A 24,383-nucleotide genomic window follows, 5' to 3' on the forward strand; every position below is an offset into this window, starting at 1 on the left:
AAATATCAGCCTAAAATCAAATACTTTTATAGCGCTAGAAAAAAACCACATATGTTAAGAAACTCTAAGTTTGCTGGAAATCTTTTTTCTCTTACTTGTGTCAGTGTTCTTATAGACATTGACTCCCTTATTTTTATGCAGAGATAATTCATCGTGCTTTAACATTGAAAGCAAACGTATTTCATTTCCGATCTAGCAGCACGGTCTTGACTCACTCTGAAAATCTCCTTCCAGCCCTCTTTTTTTTTAGTTAGTCGTTTTAGGACAAGGTTTTGGCTCAAATAAGTTGCTGGAAATCGTAGCTTGCTCAAGTTTAGAACCGTATTTTTTAACGAAACACGAAAACCTTTGAAATCATTCTCGAGCAGATAAGTTTGGTGTAGAGATTGTTTTTTTTTTTGTTTTTTTTTAGCTAGCGTCAGATGTTATTGTTTACTCGATGAGTCCTACAAAATGCTCCGTATTATTTCTACAGTTTGAAGCAAAGCAAAGATGGAAGAGAGGGAAATGATGGCGGAATGCGCCACCGACGTTTTGGTCAGTTTCCCCGAGTCGCTGCATCTGTACACAGGACTGCTGACAGTAACTACAGTGTGCGGAGGGCTGTCGGGAATATTAGCTGCTGCTCTTTTGTATGTCTTCTGTCTGAAGCCTTTGCTGTTGACGAGACAAGTAAGCATAAATAGTCTCTTCCACATCCGCTGAATCCACTGTATTGATTCCTTACACTTTACATTCCATATTTGAGATGTTTGTTTTCTCTTTTGTCCCATCAGGGTTACAATGCAAGTAGACTGCTTGAACCTGATGATGCTGAATTAGACAACAACCAAAGGGACTATGTCAGCAAATGCAAGGAGGAGGCTCCAAGTGGAACCACTCATGACAAAGTATTACTCTAAGACTCAATTACTGAAAGTTAGTGTTGTTTTGCACAGGTACATGAATGAGGTAAATCAAGTCCAAAATTACCACAACATTCATGCCCATGATGACTGCTTGTAAACTTCTGACCAAAACTGTGCATACATAAACTTGGATTTTTATTCAGTGTCACAAAGTTTTTGATGGTTAAGACTTCTCTTTAATAGTTTACTCTGTTTACTTATTGAGCAGGAGAAGAAGCAGCCACCCGTGAACAGCGATGTGGCTGCTTTTGCATCCAGAGCAAAAGTGGTTTATCCCATCAACCAAAAATACAGAGTAAGTCCACCATCTCTAGAACATGTGGCAGAATTACATGTACACAACTAAACAGTGTTTTATTCCAGATATGCTAAAGTCTTTCCTTTTTTGGAGGGCTAAAGCTGTTAATTTTGTCTGTTTACCACAAATATCAGTAGAATGTGAATGAATTTACGTATGCAGACGAATCCACGTGATTAACTAACATTGCAGTTGAAAAATATTTTGCCAAATATACCCACAGTATTGTTAAGTGCATGTGATCAAAGTGGATTGAATATTAACTTGATGCAAATTAACTGATGGAAGTTTGGCTTCGATTGACATACACTAATAAGTAGTAGTTGCATTCTTCCATTAACTGCATATTTCATTAACTACAATATGCACAATGCTAGTTAGAAATACAATTGATATAAAGAATATGTATAAGTTGTGTTTTACAATGACAAGAAGGAAACATGGCCTACTTGGCTACTGATTCCGCTTTATGTTTCACTGTTCCTGTCAGCCTTTAGCAGATGGAGCATCCAATCCGTCTCTACATGAGCACTCAAAGTTGCCAGTGATGCCTAATGAAGAGTCGTCCTCCTTCATGGATGGAGAGTCTGTGAGCCAAGAGCAGGACAACGATGGCAGCAGTCAGTTCATTTTCTCTTCGCTGTTCCCCAAGAGCTTACAGAACCAGAGATTTAACAGGGTTTCCCACTATCCTCACACACTGACACAAACGGGGTAAAAAATAACTGTACACACACATTATAACCACCAATTAATCATGGCACATTGCACAGATCCAAGTAACAACACTCACCCATTTGTTTACACAGTTTTGGAAGTAGGATCAGCCTTTACTGTTTGGCCCTGCAGGACATACAACATCACTGCTCTCAGCTTCAAGACGAAAAATATCTGGTGAGCTTTAATCATCTGTCTTATAATGTACTAGATTTCTTGTAGATATCCTTTAAAGAATGTTGTCATACTAATATATATTTTTTATTCATATTTTAGATTTTTCTACAGATGGTGAAAATAATATTGAACTATCGGTTTCCAAAAGACAAAAATGATGCTTCCTTTTCCAAGAATATTCTTCAGATGCAAGAAAAGGTAGGAGTCAATTACTAGTACTCTATTTAGAATCACTGACTTTTAAAACTTTTAATGTAAGCATCAGTTTTTATCGTTTAAGGAACTGAATGAGTTGAGGAAACAGTTAACTGCAGGCCAAGCTGTGAGTGAGAAGAGTCAAGATGATCCGTGCACATTGGAAGAAATTGAGAGAAGTCAGAAAGATCTTCTTGAACGTGGCCTTCAAATGGTAAAAGTCGAGAGGAACAGCTGTTTCACATCTTTTAGACTCCATCTATTTATGCTGTCCTTCCATGAATAAACATGGCTGCACAATGTTTGTTTCTCTTCATAGTCCAAAAGTTTCAGCAAACAGGTGGAGGACTTGTGCAAACAGCTACTTAAGAAGACCAGCTCTTTCTCTCCAGATGAAGCTCAGAATGTGATTCAGACTCTGATTCAGACACTTCTGTTAGTAGAGAAGCATCTGCTGAAGGCTCAAGAAGTAGATCTAAAGGTTAACCAACACTCGTCATTTGGAGTAGCGTTTATTTTTATTCTCATCACTTTTGTCATCATTTTAAGACTGAAAAAATGCTTCTGAGTATTTCTGTTATTTTCCATTTCTTAGAAAATGCAACAGAAGTTGTTGTGGTGGGAGGAGCTGACAGGTCTCATTCAATCCCAGCCTGCCTTGCTAAGACAGGAGGTGACTCTAAGGCAAGGCTTGATGGCTACAACTCTGGAACAGCTGACAAGCGATAACATGTTGAAATTTAGCCAAATGGAAAAGATACTTTCAAAAATTCAGGCTACACTGATTGAAGGCCTTCAGCAGTGCACTGATGGTAAGACGAATAAACTGAAATAGTTTTAGTTGAATCTCATGAAATTATTGTGTGGTTCTACCAAATAAGAGAATTATATTTGACAGTAAGATGTATGTTTCTTAAGGCATATATTTACTAAACAGGAAAAAAAAATGTAATGACAGTTTTGCAGTGATTGACCAAATGTGTGTGGAGTTATCTTCTAATATACTCAAATGGTTCCCAGAGACAAATGGCAATCTGTAATATCTAGCCTAGTTCTTAAATTTAAGTGGTGGACTCTGAAAATAGGCCATTTTCTGGGAATCCTCTTTAGCTCCTTAAATAAGGTCAAGTTCTTTCAGGACAGCAGAGAGTATCATACTGTATGTATTAGTGCATCCCAGACTCTCAGCCTCTTTCTACATATCCCTCACTGTTGTCATAGACAACAAAAACAGGACAATGCTGTTTAGACGTTAACTGTGCCTACAATTTTCAGCCAAAGAATCTTTTCTTTTTGGACTTATTGGTACTTTTATTTCCTTTTGTGCTCGAGATTTTAATAATTGTGAGAAACCTAAGTAGACTATGGAGCTATGCAGTTAGGAGACATTGTTCTGTCACGACTACTTGCTAAATACACCAAGTAAAGCATATTACTTAACTTTTATTCTATATTCATCAAACTATCTTTGCACTGCAATAAAACAAATGCAGTTGTCTTGATAATCCTGAGCTTGACAGATTCCTCTATGCTGCAGATTGCATGAAAAAGACAAATGAGCTGGTGAATGAGAAGTGCAGCAAAAAGGTGTCCAAGAGGAAGAAGCTTCAGAGGAGTCACACCAAGGAGAAGAGCCGTGCCTTAGAACTGAAACAGAGTCCCAGTGACCTACACGAGCTTACCAAGGTCAGGTCCAATACCTTAAGGATTACTGTTGAAATGGGATTGTGTGAAAGAGCTTTAAAGAATATGATTTTCTGTTGGTACTTGAGGAATTTTCCTCTTGTCAGTTTTAGTCACTGTAGTTACAATAACTAGGCAAAAGAGACCATGGAAAGTGTGCAAGTAAGTCTGAGCTTATGTGCCCTCCAGGTATATCATGAGTTGCTGATGAAGCACAGGCAACAGATTTGGGACTTGGAGCAGCAGCAGGACAGAAGGGTGGTTGACGGCCTCTGTGACCTCTGGAAGGTAAATGATCAATCGCTAAATTCTGTCTGCTTACAGAGCTCGTCTGTTTTTCTTATGTAGTTTCTGTGTCTTCAGAAACTTCGTACCTCTTGGTCCAAGAGGCTCGGGGAGCTGGCCAAGGATGTTTTTCTCTCCTCTGTTCCTGCTCAGACAAAGCTCTCTGCTGAACACTGTGAGAAACTGTGGCTGGATCTGGAGCAGGAGCTGTCTGCTCAGCTACAGCAGGTGGAGTGCACTACCAGGCAGCAACTGGATGACATTAGGGCTGAGCTGGATACATATGAACAGGTAGAAAACTTGTGTTGAATCTGTGTCATTGTTTCATTTCACATTTCAAATTTAATGAATTTTTTTTCCCTGTACCGTTTTTTCCACACTATAAGGCGCACTGTTGAAGAGTGGGTCTGTTTTCATACATAAGGCGCACCATATTATAAGGCGCATTAAGACAAACAAAACAGTCAGATAACTCGACCTTTATTAAGCTCATTCACAGTAACTCTTAACGTTGTTAAGCTGTAACACTACGCTGTAACTTTTTCAGTCCATTCAACTTCCACAATTCCATCAGATTCTTCACCTTCCATGTCTGAGTTAAACATCTGGGCAATTTCGGCATTAAGCATGCCCGGATCCCTCTCATCATTATCCGAATCAGTCTCGTTGCTGTTACTTAGCTGTTCAGTGATTATTCCAGCCTTTGTGAAAGCTCGGACAACACTTGACTGATACCTTAGCCCAAGCATCCACGATCCATTGACAGATAGTGGCGTAACTTGCTCGGCGTTGCCTCCCTGTCTTGGTGAATGTGTGTTCGCCTTCTGTCATCCAGTGCTCCCACGCAGCTCATAATTTAACTTTGAACGACCTGTTGACACCAGTATCTACAGGGAGTGCAGAATTATTAGGCAAGTTGTATTTTTGAGGAATAATTTTATTATTGAACAACAACCATGTTCTCAATGAACCCAAAAAACTCATTAATATCAAAGCTGAATGTTTTTGGAAGTAGTTTTTAGTTTGTTTTTAGTTTTAGCTATTTTAGGGGGATATCTGTGTGTGCAGGTGACTATTACTGTGCATAATTATTAGGCAACTTAACAAAAAACAAATATATACCCATTTCAATTATTTATTTTTACCAGTGAAACCAATATAACAGCTCCACATTCACAAATATACGTTTCTGACATTCAAAAACAAAACAAAAACAAATCCGCGACCAATATAGCCACCTTTCTTTGCAAGGGCACTCAAAAGCCTGCCATCCATGGATTCTGTCAGTGTTTTGATCTGTTCACCATCAACATTGCGTGCAGCAGCAACCACAGCCTCCCAGACACTGTTCAGAGAGGTGTACTGTTTTCCCTCCTTGTAAATCTCACATTTGATGATGGACCACAGGTTCTCAATGGGGTTCAGATCAGGTGAACAAGGTGACCATGTCATTAGTTTTTCTTCTTTTATACCCTTTCTTGCCAGCCACGCTGTGGAGTACTTGGACGCGTGTGATGGAGCATTGTCCTGCATGAAGATCATGTTTTTCTTGAAGGATGCAGACTTCTTCCTGTACCACTGCTTGAAGAAGGTGTCTTCCAGAAACTGGCAGTAGGACTGGGAGTTGAGCTTGACTCCATCCTCAACCCGAAAAGGCCCCACAAGCTCATCTTTGATGATACCAGCCCAAACCAGTACTCCACCTCCACCTTGCTGGCGTCTGAGTCGGACTGGAGCTCTCTGCCCTTTACCAATCCAGCCACGGGCCCATCCATCTGGCCCATCAAGACTCACTCTCATTTCATCAGTCCATAAAACCTTAGAAAAACCAGTCTTGAGATATTTCTTGGCCCAGTCTTGACGTTTCAGCTTGTGTGTCTTGTTCAGTGGTGGTCGTCTTTCAGCCTTTCTTACCTTGGCCATGTCTCTGAGTATTGCACACCTTGTGCTTTTGGGCACTCCAGTGATGTTGCAGCTCTGAAATATGGCCAAACTGGTGGCAAGTGGCATCTTGGCAGCTGCATGCTTGACTTTTCTCAGTTCATGGGCAGTTATTTGGCACCTTGGTTTTTCCACACACTTCTTGCGACCCTGTTGACTATTTTGAATGAAACGCTTGATTGTTCGATGATCACGCTTCAGAAGCTTTGCAATCTTGAGACTGCTGCATCCCTCTGCAAGATATCTCACTATTTTTGACTTTTCTGAGCCTGTCAAGTCCTTCTTTTGACCCGTTTTGCCAAAGGAAAGGACGTTGCCTAATAATTATGCACACCTGATATAGGGTGTTGATGTCATTAGACCACACCCCTTCTCATTACAGAGATGCACATCACCTAATATGCTTAATTGGTAGTAGGCTTTCGAGCCTATACAGCTTGGAGTAAGACAACATGCATGAAGAGGATGATGTGGACAAAATACTCATTTGCCTAATAATTCTGCACTCCCTGTAGTGGTGAGACGGGCACGCATGGAGTTGTAGATCAAAAGAGACAGAGATTTGTGGAAAAAGCCATCCGGTCTCTTGACATAAACTTCCCTCAGCCACTCGCTCATCTTCTCGTCCATCCATCCCTTTGAGTTAGCCTTGACGATGACGCCGGCCGGAAACTTTTCTTTTGGCAAAGTCTTCCTCTTGAAAATGACCATGGGTGGTAGTTTCTGGCCATTAGCTTGGCAGCCCAGAACTACAGTGAAGGATGACTTCTCCTTCTCTGCGGTGCATATAGATACCGTACTGGTCCCTGTTTTCTCGACAGTGCGGTTCACAGGGATGTCAAAGGTGAGGTGGACCTCGTCCATGTTAGTGATGAGTTCTGGCCGGGTCTTCTTTTCAGTGATCTTATTCTGGCAGTAGGTGCGGAAAATGGCCAGCTTTTCTTTGTAATCGTTTGGTAGTTGCTGTGAGATAGTAGTTCTTGTGCGGATTGAGAGATTATGCCTTTTCATAAAACGGAAGCACCAAGAGGGTCCCCCTCAAAAGTCGTTGATCTGCATGTCACGTGCTACCGCTGTTGCCTTGAGTCGAATAGAGACTGTAGAGACACTTCTACCTACTGTTCTCTGTTCAATAACTGTTCAATTTTGTCCTCTAACTGCAGCAATCGCGCCTTGTTCCCTTCGGAAACTCCTTTTGGTCTTCTTTATTAGTTTTAGGTCATCTTCTTGCTTCCTCCTCTTGCGCACCATGGACTCATTAATACCGAACTGTCTCGTAGCTGCTCTATTTCCATTTTTTACTGCATAACTGATTGCTCAGAGTTTAAAATCCACTTCGTAAGCATGTCTCTTCGAGGGGTGCCATTTTGGAGTCGTTATACACACACAACACGGTAATGTTATGTTGAAGCACAGTACGTATTACTCCGCGAGGCTCCTGGCAACGGTAACCGTAATGCTCCGAAAAGTGGTACTAAAAAATGTTTTTGACAGATTTTTGAGCATCGTGTACCACATAAAATCAGTTTGAGGTCAGTAAACACAAACCAAAATTCATACATAAGGCGCACTAGATTATAAGGCGCACTGTTGATTTTTGTGAAGATTTCAGGATTTTACATGCGCCTTATAGTGCGGAAAATACAGTAATTTCTTCCGATTTTTAAACCCTGCCCAGTGATCTAATTAAATGAGAATCTTACAAAATTGCTTTTCCTTGTTTTAAACTGAGCTTCTCTTTGTGTAGGTATGGACTGAAGGGATTGCTTTAGGGCAGTCCTGTCTGCAACACCTGAGGGAACAACAGATGAAGCTCATCCAAGACATGGTAGCCAAACAGAGCTACACACTCAACAGGTAAAATCGTAAAAAATATTTATGACATATTGAGTGTATAAAAAAACTAGGTCTGCACTGTGGCCAAATCCACTTATGAGTTAATAGGAAGTAATGGAATGTAATATTTCTCTTAGTGAAATGGGGAAGCTGATAGAGAAGAAACATGAGCACTTTCTGCTGGTTGTGCAGAGGCACTTTGTGGTCAGGCACTTTTGTCTACATATGCTGAAAGAGATGAGGCTGTCCAAGCTGAAGGCACTATCTCAGACTGATTTCAGAGCTCTACTAATAGAAGATCCCAGTAAAAACCCGCTGTGTGTCAATTTAACTCTCAAGGTGGGAAAATTCACACATATAAACACAGTTGTTTTTAATTTGTTCAGTGTTTTAATAATTCTTCTGTTGAACACTGTTATCTGCTAACAGTCACAGAATGGCAGGCCCAGCCTAGCAGAGAGACATCTGGGCCCAGAGAGTCAGCTCTTGGGGAATAGCTTCCAGCAGGAGTTCCTGTCTGAACTGGAAACGGGAACAGAGCTCCTTCAGAGCCATGCACAGCTGGTACTAGGCAACACCCTAAGCTATGCCATTCAACAAATGAGGGAAGACCCGCCTACAGAGTTACAGACCGCTTCTAGCCTGAAGGTAAGACCTGGGTGAAAGTTATTTAATTTCACTTATTTTAATAAACTGAGAATTAGCTTCCAGTGGTTGGTTTTCATTAGGTTGCAGGCTAAAACCTTTTTATTCCACTAGCACCACCTGACGGAAGCTGCTGCAGAGAGCGTTTACTTGACCAAAGATTCTCTTACTTCGCTGGTCCGAAGCTACTATTCCCACCTACAGGATATCACCAGAAAACTGCGCCAGGATGATTCAAAAATAAACCAGGGTGAGACAGACCCAGCACGAGTTTAGTTTTTAAACTAAAGTAACCAGAGTAACCCTGTATTCATTACTGAGTACTCAGAAATCTTGAAGGAGCTGCCTTCTTATTTGTAAAATAATTTTCTCATTTGTTACAAATGTCCCCTTCCAAATAATCCCAAAGGAGTTCTTTCGGTTTGAAATCTGGTGACTGGAGGACAATTAAGTACAATGAACTTATTGTCAACAAACCACTTTGAGCTATTTGATGTAAAATGGTTGAAGAGGAAGGATGGATTGGTGCCTTCATGTTGGTTACACTCGATTTGTATTTCCAATGTTTTGGTGAGCCTAGCCTCAGTTTCCTGTTCTTAGCTGACAGGTGTGCCACTCATTGTGGTCTTCTGCTGCTGTAGCCAATCTACTTCAAGGTTGATGTGTTGTGTGCTCAGAGATGCTCTTTGGTATACCTTAGTTGTAACAAGGTATGAAGAATAGGACTTGTTACCTATAAACTACTTCAAGGTGATAGGTAACTCATATATAAAGTGGTTATTTGATTTCCCTCAAAAGGAGGCAATACTCTAGGCATTTTCTCCCAGTACACAGCACTGACTGTGAACACTTAGCGAGTGTTACTGTAAGAGCTGTGATAGTACAGGGTTGAGATAAACTGTTAACAGAAGAGAGCAGATGATGCTAGTCAGATGTGTTGTTATTGCTTAAGCTATGAATGATTTCCTGTAAGGAGGAAGGAGAAGCTGAAATTACTTGCTTCAGAAGTGCTCGATCGAATAGAGTTCACCATTTTCCAATGTGAGATAACTGAAGCTTCTTTTGATCTGTGAATCAAGAAGAGGTGTTCTATTAGAGTCAGAAAATAACATAATAGAGCTGAAATGAGCATAATAAATGGCAAGTTTTACATTTAAAATTGTACGGCAGCTAGTAGTCAGTAGACAGAAAATCCACCTTACTCTTTTTACTCTTGTAAACATTTCCTTCAATCCTTCAGAGGTGAATGAGGGGCAAAAGAGCAGCAGGGCCTTGCTGAGAGAGCTAATGAACTGGAGCAAGAAACCCGGATCTGCTGAATTCCAACAGAGGTACATAAAACTGGTAGAGCTGGTATTTTTTTTTTTTAAGTGGTACTTTATTGTAAATTAATTCTTACAAAACATGTACAGTGGTCCCTTGGTATAATACGGTTCACCTTTCGTACCCTCACTGTTTCGACGATTTTTTTTGGTGTGCAATCTTGCATGCTTTTTTTTTATTTATTTATTTTTTTACAGCACATTGTGTTCTGTGTCCTGATCAGCTGGAGACCATTGTCAATCAATCTCCTCCGTGCTGTGTCTCCTGTACATTACAGAATTACAGATCGCTAGCATTGTGACTCGAAGTGCTGTACTGTATGCTTGTAAGTTTTCTCCCCAACAAACACAACAATGTCGACGAAACATTTTGCACTGTAAAAGGTACCTGCCCTAGCACCCAAAAGGCAGAGGAAGATGCTAACCATCGCACAAAAAGTTGGACTTCTGGACATGCTAAAGGAAGGCAGAAGTTACCGGGGGGGTGGATTATACGGATTATACAGGGTGGGCCATTTATATGGATACATCATAATAACATGGGAATGGTTGGTGATATTAAAGTCCTGTTTGTGGCACATTAGTATATGTGAGGGGGCAAACTCCTCAAGATGGGTGGTGACCATGGTGGCCATTTAGAAGTCGGCCATCTTAGATACAACTTTTGTTTTTTCAATAGGAAGAGGGCCATGTGACACATCAAACTTATTGGTAATGTCACAAGAAAAACAATGGTGTGCTTGGTTTCAAAGTAACTTTATTCTTTTATGAGTTATTTACAAGTTTCTCACCACTTAAAAAATGTGTTCAATGTGCTGCCCATTGTGTTGGATTGTCAATGCAACCCTCTTCTCCCACTCTTCAAACACTGATAGCAACACCGCAGGAGAAATGCCAGCACAGCCATCCAGTATCCGTAGTTTCAGGTGCTGCACATCTCGTATCTTCACACCATAGACAATTGCCTTCAGATGACCCCAAAGATAAAAGTCTAAGGGGGTCAGACCGGGAGACCTTGGGGGCCATTCAACTGGCCCACGACGACCAATCCACTTTCCAGGAAACTGTTCATCTAGGAATGCTCGGACCTGGCACCCATAATGTGGTGGTGCACCATCTTGCTGGAAAAACTCAGGGAACGTGCCAGCTTCAGTGCATGAAGAGGGAAACACATCATCATGTAGCAATTTCAAATATCCAGTCGCCTTGAGGTTTCCATTGATGAAGAATGGACCCACTATCGTTGTAACCCATATACCACACCAAACCATCACTTTTGTTGTTCCAACAACTGTGTCACATGGCCCTCTTCCTATTGAAAAAGTTGTATCCAAGATAGCCGACTTCTCAATGGCCACCATGGTCACCACCCATCTTGAGGAGTTTGCCCCCTCACATATACTAATGTGCCACAAACAGGACTTTAATATTACCAACCATTCCGATGTTATTATGATGTATCCATATAAATGGCCCAGCGCGCTACTTCGCGGGTTATTTTTAGAACGTAACTCGCTCGATAAACGAGGGACCACTGTATATAATTTTCAATTTATCTTTGTTTTCAAATGTATTAGGGTTGAACTTCACAAAAGAAAGGTGCTGGAGCAATATGATCTGGATCAGGAGATGACTTGCGAGCAGCTTAGGCAAAAGAAAATAGCCCAGGATCAAACCATGCAAAGGGTCAAAGAAGAGTTACTGGTTAGTATGCTTCGTCTGCACTGTACTTTTTGCTAGTAGGTGTATTTACATCCTTTAGATGTGTTGTGTTAACATTGTGATGCTTTGTCCATTAGGAGGCAGAAGAAAGCTTCATAACTGAGCTTGCAGCTTTGGCCCGGATTTCTGTCCAGAGCCATGATCCAGAACACAGCAGTGAAGAGGACGACATTGGTAACCACCCTTACCCCAGACAATTAAATTGTGTATATTCCCATTTCACTCTTTCATGTCCTTTTTAATTTGTTTGCGTTTGAACAGGTGATCAGAGTGCCCCGATACTGGACCTGCTGGCCCTTAATCCAGCATTAGATCCAGCTTTGAACCCTTCACTCACCCCGACTGTAGTAACACCAGTGAAGAGTTCAAAACAGAAGAAGGAAAGAAAACGAGAATCTCATCAGAGTTGACATCATTTCACAGCGTTTACATTTTCCTGCAGTAATATTCTGTAAAAGGTTGACTCTTTTGTTGTTGTTATAGTTTTCCTCTTATAAAGCCAAAATGTCTCTGTTGATACTAGTATTGTCATAAAAAGGTTTTAAGTCAGAGTTTAAATACTGTTATTCTGAAATGTTTCCCTCAGTTTTTCTGTATTTTTAAGTGTATCATGACATAACAACTCACTGAAAGTGATGAATTGTGTCTTTCTTTCATACCCGACTATGAGAGCTGCTACTCAACTGGCCCTGTCAGTAAAGCATTTACTGCCTACACCCACACTGCTTTTCATACCACTGCTCATTCTCTGTATTGATTCCTGAGTACACAGGATGATGGATGCTTTTCTAGTGAGTTGTTGGATGAATTAGAGATGTCCATCCTCATTGTAGCAGAGTGCTACTACTCAGCGATGAAAGCCTCGCATCTCTCTTGGTCTAATGGGGTTTTAAGTACAACCCTTTATGGATGATAATGCAGAGTAATGGTGAAAACTCTGGGAGGGCTGGAGTCTGGCAGACACTTTTGTGTGTGCACAGCAATCCAGCAGGCAATTTAGCCTGCACCTTATGGTTCACTGTCGGTTTGAAGTTTAAGGAGTGTCAATTAGCAAACATCAATTTTTAATCTGCCCTTTATTTTCATGCTCATCTTGCACACATAGCCAATTATTGCCATGGCAGCCTGAGAAAATATGCTCCAGGTCCTGACCCACTCTTGCACATCACAGTGCCCTGCCAAGAGTGTTTCTCCTGCACTGTGTCAGTTAGAAATGTCGGTGTACTGTTGACTTTACAAGTGTCGTCGCTGATCTGTGGTGAGGGGAAACCGTTTGGATGTATTTTGAGGTCCCTTAGGGGACTGCAGGGACTTGTGGGAAGATGACCTGATTTCTAATTTTCTCCTCTCCTGCCTGGGCTGTGGGCTCGACACTGATTCAAACGCAGAGAAGCCCGTGAGAAGAATGACTAAAACGATGCTACACCAGACCTATTTGGAATACGGTTTCTCTGTCAGTGTAAATCTGGATGTTTGGTTGATGGATACAGGCGTGGCTGTAATTCTGCACTGGTAGATTCAGGTAAGTGGAAATACACTTAGGTTTGCCTTGGGATATGCTTCACTGTTACCGACGTGTTTACAACCTAAATTGCATATTTGCAGCATTTTTCTGTAATTGGTTTTATCCCATCTGACACACTAATCCAAAAGAGGTCATGGTCTTTTTTTTTTTCTTTAAAAACAAAAGAAAGACAGCGGTCCATACTGTTTGTATATTTAGATCATTTACAAATGCAACAATTGGAGTTTCCAAATGCACGTCAGTATGTTCATCCATATGGTCTTCATTTGTTCAGTAAATGCCCTGAAGCTGTTAATAGAAAAGGTGGATTAAAAATGTCCAGTGAGGTAAGTGTGCGCAGTGTGACGCCGTCATCAGATCAGATGATCGTTTATTTTAGGACCCCAGAATAAGGTCGCTTTCCAAAACTGAAAAAAGTATCCTCTGTACAGGAAGGTGTCTGAATCACTTCTGTAACTAACAGAAACTTGTAAGCTAATATAAGAACCTCAGCATAATAAATGTGACTATAAAATGAGTAAGACATCATTTAGAACCGGTAAACTATATTTTTATAATAATAATACAAAAGAAATGTGTAGTAGTAGTAATGCCTAGGCTACAATAACTTCACTTACATCACTATTGTTTTTTGTTATTTATACACAGCATGTGCATTATTCTGATTTAAGTAATTCAACAAACATGCTTTCCTGGGGAAACTATTTTATCTTCACTCACTTTTTGACTGGTCAAATATAGGACTTCAATTCCCTTTGCAATCATGTTTAAGTGGCTTTAATACTTAGTAGTTTTGTGGCATTGTCTTGCATTTGATAATTGCTATATTTAAATTGTAGCAAACTTTGCCTATCCTAACTGCTTTCTTCTGCTTGTCAGGTGAGCAACCATGGCTAACCTGCAGCAGGAATACCCTGGAGTTCTTCTGGGGATCCTGGAGGAACTGGCCAATATGCGCCAGTGGCTTACGTTCCAGGATCTTTGTCGTATGGTCAGCAGCCGCTTTGACCTCGAGCACCTTATTGAGCTCAGGAGTTTGCTCTTTGCTGCAGCTAGCAGGGATCCCTGTTTCCCAGCCACTCTGTTCAGGGACAGAGTTTCTACCAGAGGCCAGGGGCTATCACCCATAGGTGTCGCTGCTGACATAGTAACTATCTTCAATCTTATTCAGATGACGGGTGGGGTCTCTGAAGGGAGCCAACCAATGAGAGCTCCCACTGTCCTGCCTGTTGACCAGTCCCCAGGCCCCAGTCTGCCTGGGATCCACCAGCTGAATATCCCTGGTCGAGAACGAGTACGCACCCACTCTGACTCCAGTGGCCAGCCAATTGACCAGCACTTGCTTTTTCCAAAATCAAATTACTCAGCGCGGAAACGAGCAAGTCTTCCCCCGGATCCTATCTCACTTGTGTCCTCCCCCCCAATAAGAGCGAGGGCTGTGTCTTTCGACTTGCCTCACACCACCCTTCTGTATCCTAGCAGTCAAATCTCTGACAACGCAATGAAGAATATCTACCTACCTTTGGAAACAGACAGTGAGTCTAGTGGAGATTCTGCCACCGTGGAGGTGTTTGAAGCTGAACAGGGAACACCGGTTGACCAGAAGAGAAACATCTTCAGGAAAGACTTCCACAACCAGCCACCTTTAATACCCCAGGTCACTGTTAGCAGTGAGTCTCCCAGTCCCAACAAAGGGCAGAAAGGATTCGACAATCTCAGCTTTGATATGATCGCTAATCCTTACCCATCACCAACAGCAGTTTACCAGACTCCAGAGCAGCGAGTTAAACATGAAAGCTTGGATGACCTACAGGACTCAACGTATTTCGGACCCGGCTCTATCCCGGAGCCATCCCCACGGCACCTTCAACCTCCTAGGACAAAAAAGCATGCATGGAGCAGTAAAAGTCACAGTCTAGAGGATCGGCTAGGCCTAGACAGCATTGGGATGGGCATAGAATCACAAGGGGGGCAACTTCCAAGACGTTCAACCCCTGCTATCAGTAGGGGCTTTGGGGGGTCTTCAGGAGGAGAGAGTGGAGATAGTGGATTGCCAGGTGGAGCTGATGGATTCAAAGCTCAGGCAACACAGACAGACCCACCGGACCCTCGGCGACTCCGTAGCCTTGTTCATGCTGATCGCCTCTCTTTTATGACCTCATTAGATGACCCTGAGTTTGGGGAAGATGACATCAGTGCAATCTTTCGTTTCTTAGATGACATTAGTATGTGTGGTTCCACAGGAGTCCTGCACCCCAGTGATAGCACCGCTAACCAGGACACCCCTGAGGCTAGACGTGGCCGGCTAGGTCAACTCCAGAGGCTCTTTCACTCTCTAGAAAGCAGTGACGATGGGCTGAAAGCCAGTGTCTGTAAGTTACTGCTTCGTATGAGCCAGATAGAAAGACAACTAGAATCGCTGAATGATGTGAAGTCTGAGATTTCCCAGGTACTTTCTGCTTTACAGCGATTAGATGAAAAGATCCAGCAGCCACCCGGAGGTGGCGGACAAGTTACAGGTGGGAGATGGCTTGAACCTCTTAGTGGTGTCTCCTCTTTCATGAGCCACCCTTTAACTCCTTCCGAATCATCAGAACCTCAACCTTTGTCTGCATCTGGACATCTGTTTCCCGCTACCAGCTCCAGTAGTCTGGACTGGAGCCGTTGGAATACTCCAGATCAAACAGAAAGCAGCAAACGTCAGGCAGATTCAAAGGGCGTGAAAGAAGGGAAGAAGGATGCATCATCTAGTCGTGCCTCTAAAACCCAGCCTGAAGAGAAAAGTGTCTCTGACTCCAAACAACTGAATGTGTCTAACTCTGCAAGAGACTGGACTGTGTCATTCTCGAAAAGTAAAGATGGCAAAGCTTCACAAAGAAAAACCGGGCAGGTAGAGTAATTCCACATAGTATTTGATCCTATATTTTCTATGATACAAAAAATAAATGTTAGATTAGAGATTAGTTCATAAGCATATAATTAATCGCCCTTAAATGTACACAACAGTTTCAGCCATGAGTATAAACATGATGTTCAGCCTCAAAAAGGCATGTTTTTAACTCTGTATTTTGCCGACTAGACATCTGTGATTATGTGGTTGTTTGACAAGTGAGCTATTGGTTTAAACTTTTAGGATGACTAAGATTTGGTCAAGACTGAAAAGAAGTATATTGAAATGTATATACATTGTGGTATTTAGCATAACTTACATTGTCGACTTACGGAATTTTAAATACTTTAAAGATGTGTTGTCATCTAAACAGCATACATAAAATCTGTGTTTGGTGCATATTTATTCTAGGCAGATCAGTCGGGCAGCACCACTAACCTACTCTCCCAAAAGCCTGCCAGCCTGGTGGAACAAGTGTTTAACTCATCCCTGTTCCACCACAAAGACAGCAGTCTCACAGGGGGGCTAAGCTCTGGAAAGGTCCTGGACCCCAGATTGGCCGAGGGAAGGGGAAGACCAATATGGACTGTAGATGACAGAGAAGCACGAATCTCACCATTGGACTTACAGGCAAGAATTTCTGACTTTTAAAGCGACACAAGCAGTGTGGAAATGACACAAGCAAATATGTTGTATGATTTTTTTTTTTTTGATTGCCTAATATCAGTGCCTAATGCAGAGTCAGCTGACATCCATATCGATCAGTCAAACTTTATTTATATTTATGTGTTGCACATTTAATGTCTTAGTGCAAAAGGAAATGAATGGTCAGCCAATAAAAACATGGAACAAGTGTGAAATAATAAATATATATCTACTTGGTATAGAAACTAAATGGAATTATGTCCCTCAGGCTCCCGAGTCTCTGAACCCGAACAACATGGAGTTCTGGATGGACGACATCTACAATCCAGGCTACGATGCTCTACTCAGGCGTAAAGAAGCTGATCTCCGCCGGGCCAAGATCTGCAAGCTGATTGCACTTATAGCCACTGCAGTGACTATCATTCTCATCATCGTCATTCCCATTTGCACCATGGGCCAGTGAAGCCTCTTCCAGAAAACTCACTTTCTTGCCTGATTTCATTTAATTTGTTAATATATTTATTTTCAGCAGCTATGAGCTGTGCCTAGGACCATATATGGGATTCTTATTGAGATTAGTGGAGGAGAGACTGTGACTCTTGAGCGGGTTTGATGATCTGCGAATGATCAATACCTCCTTTTATTTCTCTGCATGCACCATCATTATTTATTACTTCAGAAATACAGGAGGATTTTAACTGTTACTGGAAATTACATATAGCCATTCCCTCGTACAGTTACATACACACTGTAAATCATCTCCCGTGCCATTTTTTTCTCCCATTTGCTATGATTTATTTCATGACTTATGTTCCTACTAAACTGAAGCGACTGCAAAGGAAGTAACTAACTTTAAAGGTTTTAAACAGTTCTACAGTAACTGATAGCATATGTTGAAACTAGTAATACTGAGCCAATGCAAAAGGGACTTTTATTTATTTTTTTTCCCTCCTTTCGTCTGCACTTTTCTGAGAAACAGCACTGTTAAAAAATGCATTGTGAATATGCTTGAGCACTGAACACTGCCTGACTTGTTCTTGCTGTTCGCCTGAGAACAAACTAGGGCTTATTTCACCTCTATGTAAGATAATTGTTTCATTAGTAAATCAGAGTTTAACATCTGTAATTTATAAATAGAGTTGGATTTCTTTTTATAATTAAGTTTAGTTTCAACATTTCTTCTTGTACTTTAAAAGATATACTGCTCATAAAATGTTAAGTTATTAAAAAAATAATATTTTTATAGAGTTTTCGCCCATTTTCAAACTGTCTAATCCATTTTTGAATGTGTCTGACTTGTGGAGCAGAGTGTTTACCAAGCGTCAGGTTTCACGAAATGAAAGTTGTTGTTTTTGTTGTCGTTCGTGATGCTTTGGCTCTGGAGCAGTGAAAAAAGGAGGGAGCCCTTTCCAGTAACCACTCTCTGAGTGGATGATTCCACTTGTAATTTAATTGATGGGATGTTTTGGAGTCCACCTATGCACATTATCTTTTCACAGTACTCACTTGCCAATAGCTTTTCCACATTTTTGCAGACTCACTTAGCAGATTCCTCTGCTGTCCTTTGAAAACGTCCTGTGAACTAAGTATGCTAACTTTTTGTCCCTGACTAAAGAATACATTGCGGCTGATGTCAAATCTGTTCATCTATAGTGGGATACAACAATATATCTCTGCAACAAAACTACCTGTGTAAAGCTTCTATCTTTCAGCTTTTGCTGTCAGAGTGCTGTTGCTTGAACTCCAAAGTAAGGCTGTGATGTAATGTGCAGAGTTCCCTTTATTGTGGTTAAAATATAAAGCACACTTACAGTAGACTGTAATCTAATACATCCTCATCGGAAACCACAGCCTTTCAATGACCAGATAATTGAATTAAATACACCACCTCAACAAAAATGTAACATTGTAAGCTGCTCAACTTCAGTATTTTTCAGGACTAATTGGATTGCATTGCATCTTTTAGGTGCACATCTTCCTCTGATGTGGATTGGACAGTTGTCATGCCATAAAAACTTCACTTTACACAGGATGTATAGAGAGAGTGGGTCGTGCTTCAGTGTATGGGCCTAAGTAGATGCACTATATACCTGCCAAGTGCTCCCCATGAGGCTGTTTGTGGATCCATTACCTTTCCAATGGTGCCAGTGAGAAGACTTAACTCAGCACAATCTGCAGGGTGCTTCCTTTCAAACTTCTGTGCATTAGACCATCCTCATACTTTTTTAGTCTTGAAATGCACATAACACTTTTGTTTGTAATGTCGATCTTGTTTTTGTAGTATCCACGCAACTTTTAGACAGACAGAGGAAATCTGTAAACTTGTTATTCGAGTAAACAATGCCTAAAAAAGAAAACTTGATCGCGAATGTAAGAAAAACATGTCACCATACAGTTTTCTGGTGTGCAATGCTTCAATGATGCAAGGATGTTTGTTGACTTGCCTGTCTGCATAAACTCATTAAAAGGGGTGTGTGCCTTTTACAGCAGTTTGTCTGATTTAATAAACTCTAAATGCAAACCTAAATGTAATATATCATAATCATGCACTTATAGCAACACAGAGAATGGGGGAAATCCTGCAGAAAAGAACTGCACTGCAAATTATGTCTCATTTTTCCTCAAGTGTGTGGTTACACTTGCAGACAGAACAAGTCCATCCATTTTAAGAAAGAGCTGCTGATTAGAGGGGAAAAGAGATATTCTGGCAGTCAAATGATCCATGACTAGAGGAAATGTACAAATAAAGATGAATAATTGATAAAGACATAAAGGACGCATCGACTGACAAATCTGATTATCTCAAATCAGCTATAGTGGACTTGAAGTACTCAGACAGTTCTGAAGTAATGCTCATTTAAAAAAATAAAAAAATAAACCAGCTAAAACCTTTTTTTGAATTGTAAACTGTTCTAATATGGACACTTACATGTAAGTTCTGCAGTTGAAAGCGTGTGTGTGTTGTTGTCATTAAATCTTGCACAAAGAGCTCCTGCTACACCCAGATATGCCATCCGCTGCTGATTAATGATGCTGTTGGTTGCATCCCAGTTGGCACGATGATGGCAACGAGACACAAGGCACAATTACTCACTGTTTCACAACTTTATAATTTCACACATAATTTCCCATTGCTGTATTGCATTCAATAATATACACAGAAAGAGCAGGAAGTATATATATTGTGGTGGCTTACTCTGAATAAAACTTATAGTGAAAACTGCATAGTCTATATATAAAAGTTACTGATATCACTGACTAATATTTACTCACAGTCAGTGAGGTAGGCATGTCAAACTAAGTGGCCTCATGTGAAAATCTTAAAAAAAATAAAAACATTTAATACTTTTGTTCTATACATTTCAGGAATATTAAAAATGCCCATGATGATTATTTGTTTGTTTAAATAAATAGATAGATAGATAAATATATACTTTATTGATACCACAAGTGAAACTGTTGTGTTGCAACAGCATGATAAAGAATAAAAAATAGTACAGTCTACAATAAATAACAAAGAAACAGCACTTTGTAGTGCCACAGCCGCCTTATACTCAGGGGCGGATCAACAAGGGTGTTATGTGCCACCCTAAAATAATCTCTTGCCACCCGTAGTGCCACCCTAGGTTTTTGCATATGCCAATGTTGTTTTTTAAAATAAGCTAGCATTAACACTTTGAGCCTAGCTACAGTTAACACTGAATACCTAAAACTGAGTATATTGCATACTGTTACCCTCCCTCCCCACTACTAAAAAATGGTTATTTCTTGTTGTCAGTAGTAACCAATGCCTTTGATTGTGCCGAGCAATGATATTTTTAAAAGTGATGAAAATCCTAGGCAAGACTCCACTCCTCTGTGAGGAAACATCTGAACCGTTATCTGTGTAAGTATGTTTTTCTAACATAATATGTAAAGTTGGTAACAGTATGTTTTTAGAGGCTTGGTGGAGGACAAGAGGTGGTTGCTGTGGTGATGGGTGAAGTGGCGTGTCCACAGAAGGAGATGCTCAGAAAGCTGCAGAAGAAGACGTGTGCTGAAGTGCTGAATCTCAGCCAAATACAGACAACTGTGTGTATGCTCAATCATCTAGTGGGCTGGTTTCAGTCATTGTGCGAATGTACTGTTTATAAGTTTGGGGAAACCTGCAGTCAGCTGAGACTAAAGAAGTCACTTGGTTGAGTGACGAAACGTTTCTCCCACTACGTCCAGATGGACAGAATCAACCTTTTGGGAAGGACAACTGTGGCTTTTCTCCAACTTTTGGCCAATCATGTTAGTGTCCTGTTTATCACACATAATAAAAAGCATTTACTCTCTGTGTGTGATGTTAATGTGCAAATGTCATTTGTTACTATAGAGAATATGCACAGGACTACTGATATAGGGCTGTGTTTTTGTGGCACTTAAGTTTAAATTGGTCATGGACAGACATTCTTCCATAGCATGAAGAACAGCAAAGGTCTAAGGCAGTTTTGAACTAGTAATATTCGTTTTCGAAATGATTCTTAGTTTAGCCACAGGTTTGCTTTATGTGTTATTACAGGACATGTTTTTTTGAAACGCATCTCCAAGCTTGAAAGCTGGGCAGGCACAAGTCCATTTATTTTGTTATGAGTTTGAGTAAATGAATGAATGAATTTGTTCGCAGCTGGAAGAGGGTGCTGTTAAAACAACCCTATTATTTTTTTCTGTTGACTGCTTCTCTTAGCTTCCACCAACATTATTACCAAACATACTCATGGGCAAATAAATAAATCGCTCTTGTACAAATGATCGGTGAAAGCCTCAGACTATCGTCGGTGGACGATATATTCGTCCAATCGCCTAACCTTATCCTATATCATATTGTTGGGGTCCACAGAACACTTTTTTTTACATTTTACTTTGTAATTATTAAATGTTTGCAGGTGTAAGCAGAGTTTGCCTGCACCACCACTGTCCCACTGACATCCAAATTCATGCAGCAGCTAGATCACCATTCCTTGTTAGCTCTGCGATAAAAAACAATTAAGAACATAATTTTGAGTTGTTTTTGCAGCACATTTTGGGTCCTTATGGAGTTCCACTGTTAAAAGCAGTCCAATCAACCGACGTCAGACAAATCTGAGGAGAGATTATAGTACTGCACTGCGCAGTTATGAATTCATCCTGCTGCTTCTATCAGCAGTGGCATTATCTGAAGGGAACCAGTGTCCTGATTCCACTGCCCTGAGAATGGAGGCTTGACCCAGCAGGGAGCACCATCATACCAGCTGGTGAGTCTGGTGAGGCGGTGGAATGGTGTTCTCCCTCGGACTCTGCAGCACGTAAAAGGTGTCGTCAGCTGCAGTGGGTCTGGGGTCAATGAATCCCCTGAATGCAATATAAGGAAACTCCTTGGACCCTGTAACCAGGTCATGGTATAGCAAGAGGATTCTGGTACATCTTGGTGTTTTTGGTTAATGTCACAGCTGTATCGATTTTATGAGGCTATACTGTGTAAAAAAGGCTGGTGCGGTGTAGAGATTTACTTTAATTTGCCAGTTTTATTTGACTTTACAACATTTACGGAGAGATATTTTCAATAAAAAATGACAAATGCAGCAGCTTATTTAGTTTAAATTCTAACCTTCATAGGCTATTGTAAAAGCGTAACGGATAGCTATTTTTAAAATTTGAAATTTGCGTTTGTAAAATAGTTTAAAGTTAAAAGTTGGGCATAAATCATTATAAACAGGCGTTTGTTATACATTTCAGGTAAATTTTATTCTGTAGGGAAAAAGGGCGAAACGTCTTTATCAAAGGCGCAGTTAAACGCTCGGACAATATTTCACAGTACACCAATTTTATTGTACACGGGTTTTTTTGTTTATTTTATTTATTTTTTCCGCACGAAGATGATTTATTTTCTTTAAATATTTTGTGATGAATCGATGATTAAAATACATTACATATTGCAATATTACAATTATTAAAATACTTATCGAAACTGTGAAACTAAATGAGATTTTTTTTTTTTTTTTAAATATGATAACTATGGGAAACTTATTCTGAATAAATAAAGCCGACATGTTTATCCCTTCACCTCGCTTGGGTGACACTGGGAGTCAAGGTGCTAAGGTTTACGTGTTGAGGGGGCAGGAGCCAACAATCGAATTTGGTTTTCACGTGTGAGCGCTACCAGGAGCTTTTTCTACAAGTGCTGTGAAAACTGTACATCTAATGAACAAATTATTTTTAACTAATGTTGAGGGAGATGTGGCCAAATTTGATCTTTTAAGCATAGTGTGGAAAATAAGTTATGGCTACTGCGAGATGCTGATCTAAATAAATATATCATAATTATGTGAGATTTACTTTAGTATTGCCGTCCATACAGGTGTCCAGATGTATGTTATGGGTGATAAATTTAAATTGTGTGCATACAATAAGCAGGCTTGAGGTTTCTCACCTGACTTTAGCTGTTTTATTTTCAATAGACTGATATTTAACCGAAATACAAATATGAAAACCTAAGTGCTGAACACGAATTCATTATTAAACATCACTGAAACTCTATGCAAGCTTAATGGCAATGTGTTCATGATTCACAAATATTATAGATTGCATTCATTTATCACAAAACTTTGTTCACAGTCACCAAGAACATGCAAAGTTGTTCTTTACTATGATCTGTACATGTCTTGAGATTTAAACCCTTAATTTCTCTGATTATGTCATGATTAACATAGGTGACCTTTTTGTTTTCTTGTAGCTGAGTTGGTCAGTCCAGTCAGTTTATGTCAAATGATCATCACAAACCTGAGGAACCGTCCTGATTGATTCAATTTCTTTCATCACATCTCCTCCTGTTTCATGCAGGCGTCTTTCGTACACCATCATCACTTTCTCCACTTCAGCTTGAGGTAAACTTGTTTATTTGCAAAGAGAAGCAGAGGCATGGCAGTATATGGATTGTTGTTGACTAAAAACACACAGTGGTAAGAACTAAATTTGAACAGGTTTTCTGCATTTTTGTTTGTGAGCTTGTTTTTTTTTTTTTTTGCAAAGGATAACAATGTTTCCATACACATAGTGAATTTTTCATAGAAAAACTGGATCTTCTTAGTTCTGCCTGTATTTTCTTCACATTGCTACACTGATATGAATGCACAATTTTAAGGGTTTAACCAGACATAGAGGGAATGGGTCAAGGTTGGAAGGAAATCAGACATAGAGGGAATGTGCCACTCCATCTTGGAAGATGAGGGCCAGTTCAAACTATTTTGTGTTTATTGGTTCTTGGAACATTCATAGAACACCCAGACCACATTATTAAGGTTTACAGATAGAACAGCATGCATTTTTGCAGTATTTTCACTATACACATTTACAATGAGATACAGAGGAAATTGAGGTTTAGCTGTGACTTCATGGCTTGATTTTTGTCCATATGCAATGTGACATCTGTATGTGTGGATGTGGTCCAGTGCAGTTATGTGGAGCTTCAGCAAAGATGAATACTGTCAGAAACCCCAGTTTTATTGTTTCACTGTATTTTTTATTTATGTATTTAACACAACTAAAAATGAACGGGAAACCTATAACAGATGATGCAACACATTAACACATA

General features: G+C 40.3%; 2 protein-coding genes across 4 annotated transcripts; both read left to right on the forward strand.

Moving 5' to 3' along the window:
- The first annotated feature begins 204 nt into the window (after window positions 1-204).
- On the forward strand, window positions 205-12,280 carry evc (EvC ciliary complex subunit 1). Of its 3 annotated transcripts, none has more exons than XM_086291838.1 (20): window positions 205-672; window positions 777-890; window positions 1,117-1,203; window positions 1,697-1,920; window positions 2,016-2,100; window positions 2,200-2,298; window positions 2,381-2,509; window positions 2,615-2,776; window positions 2,891-3,107; window positions 3,833-3,981; window positions 4,168-4,266; window positions 4,342-4,554; window positions 7,952-8,061; window positions 8,178-8,379; window positions 8,470-8,688; window positions 8,800-8,935; window positions 9,926-10,016; window positions 11,585-11,711; window positions 11,807-11,903; window positions 11,991-12,280. In XM_086291838.1, exons 1-20 carry the CDS (start codon window positions 493-495, stop codon window positions 12,137-12,139), a joined length of 2,889 nt encoding a protein of 962 aa, XP_086147964.1. In that variant the 5' UTR covers window positions 205-492; the 3' UTR covers window positions 12,140-12,280. The 3 variants fall into 3 exon arrangements, with proteins under 3 accessions (XP_086147964.1, XP_086147965.1, XP_086147966.1); XM_086291839.1 differs by having other exon boundaries at window positions 8,476-8,688; XM_086291840.1 differs by lacking the exons at window positions 205-672; window positions 777-890 and adding an exon at window positions 928-951.
- Window positions 12,281-13,162: 882 nt separating this feature from the next.
- LOC147330217 (major intrinsically disordered Notch2-binding receptor 1-like) lies at window positions 13,163-19,247 on the forward strand. The gene is made up of 4 exons (XM_086294185.1): window positions 13,163-13,251; window positions 14,134-16,144; window positions 16,556-16,774; window positions 17,058-19,247. Exons 2-4 carry the CDS (start codon window positions 14,144-14,146, stop codon window positions 17,250-17,252), a joined length of 2,415 nt encoding a protein of 804 aa, XP_086150311.1. The 5' UTR covers window positions 13,163-13,251; window positions 14,134-14,143; the 3' UTR covers window positions 17,253-19,247.
- Window positions 19,248-24,383: the final 5,136 nt, after the last annotated feature.

The sequence above is a fragment of the Aulonocara sp. 'chitande type north' Nkhata Bay genome, linkage group LG5 (assembly GCF_057382095.1).
Source record: "Aulonocara sp. 'chitande type north' Nkhata Bay isolate Kocher_YH1m ecotype deep benthic linkage group LG5, A_spYH_male_GT1.1, whole genome shotgun sequence".
Taxonomy (NCBI): domain Eukaryota; kingdom Metazoa; phylum Chordata; class Actinopteri; order Cichliformes; family Cichlidae; genus Aulonocara; species Aulonocara sp. 'chitande type north' Nkhata Bay.

Excerpts from the sequence above, each read along its gene's own strand:
- evc (XM_086291838.1), top strand. The coding sequence starts at position 493 with ATGGAAGAGAGGGAAATGATGGCGGAATGCGCCACCGACGTTTTGGTC. Across the intron at positions 2,299-2,380 it reads TTCTTCAGATGCAAGAAAAG|GAACTGAATGAGTTGAGGAA; the intron begins GTAGGAGTCAAT and ends TTATCGTTTAAG. Across the intron at positions 4,555-7,951 it reads AGCTGGATACATATGAACAG|GTATGGACTGAAGGGATTGC; the intron begins GTAGAAAACTTG and ends CTCTTTGTGTAG.
- LOC147330217 (XM_086294185.1), top strand. The coding sequence starts at position 14,144 with ATGGCTAACCTGCAGCAGGAATACCCTGGAGTTCTTCTGGGGATCCTG. Across the intron at positions 16,145-16,555 it reads CACAAAGAAAAACCGGGCAG|GCAGATCAGTCGGGCAGCAC; the intron begins GTAGAGTAATTC and ends TATTTATTCTAG. Across the intron at positions 16,775-17,057 it reads TCTCACCATTGGACTTACAG|GCTCCCGAGTCTCTGAACCC; the intron begins GCAAGAATTTCT and ends TATGTCCCTCAG.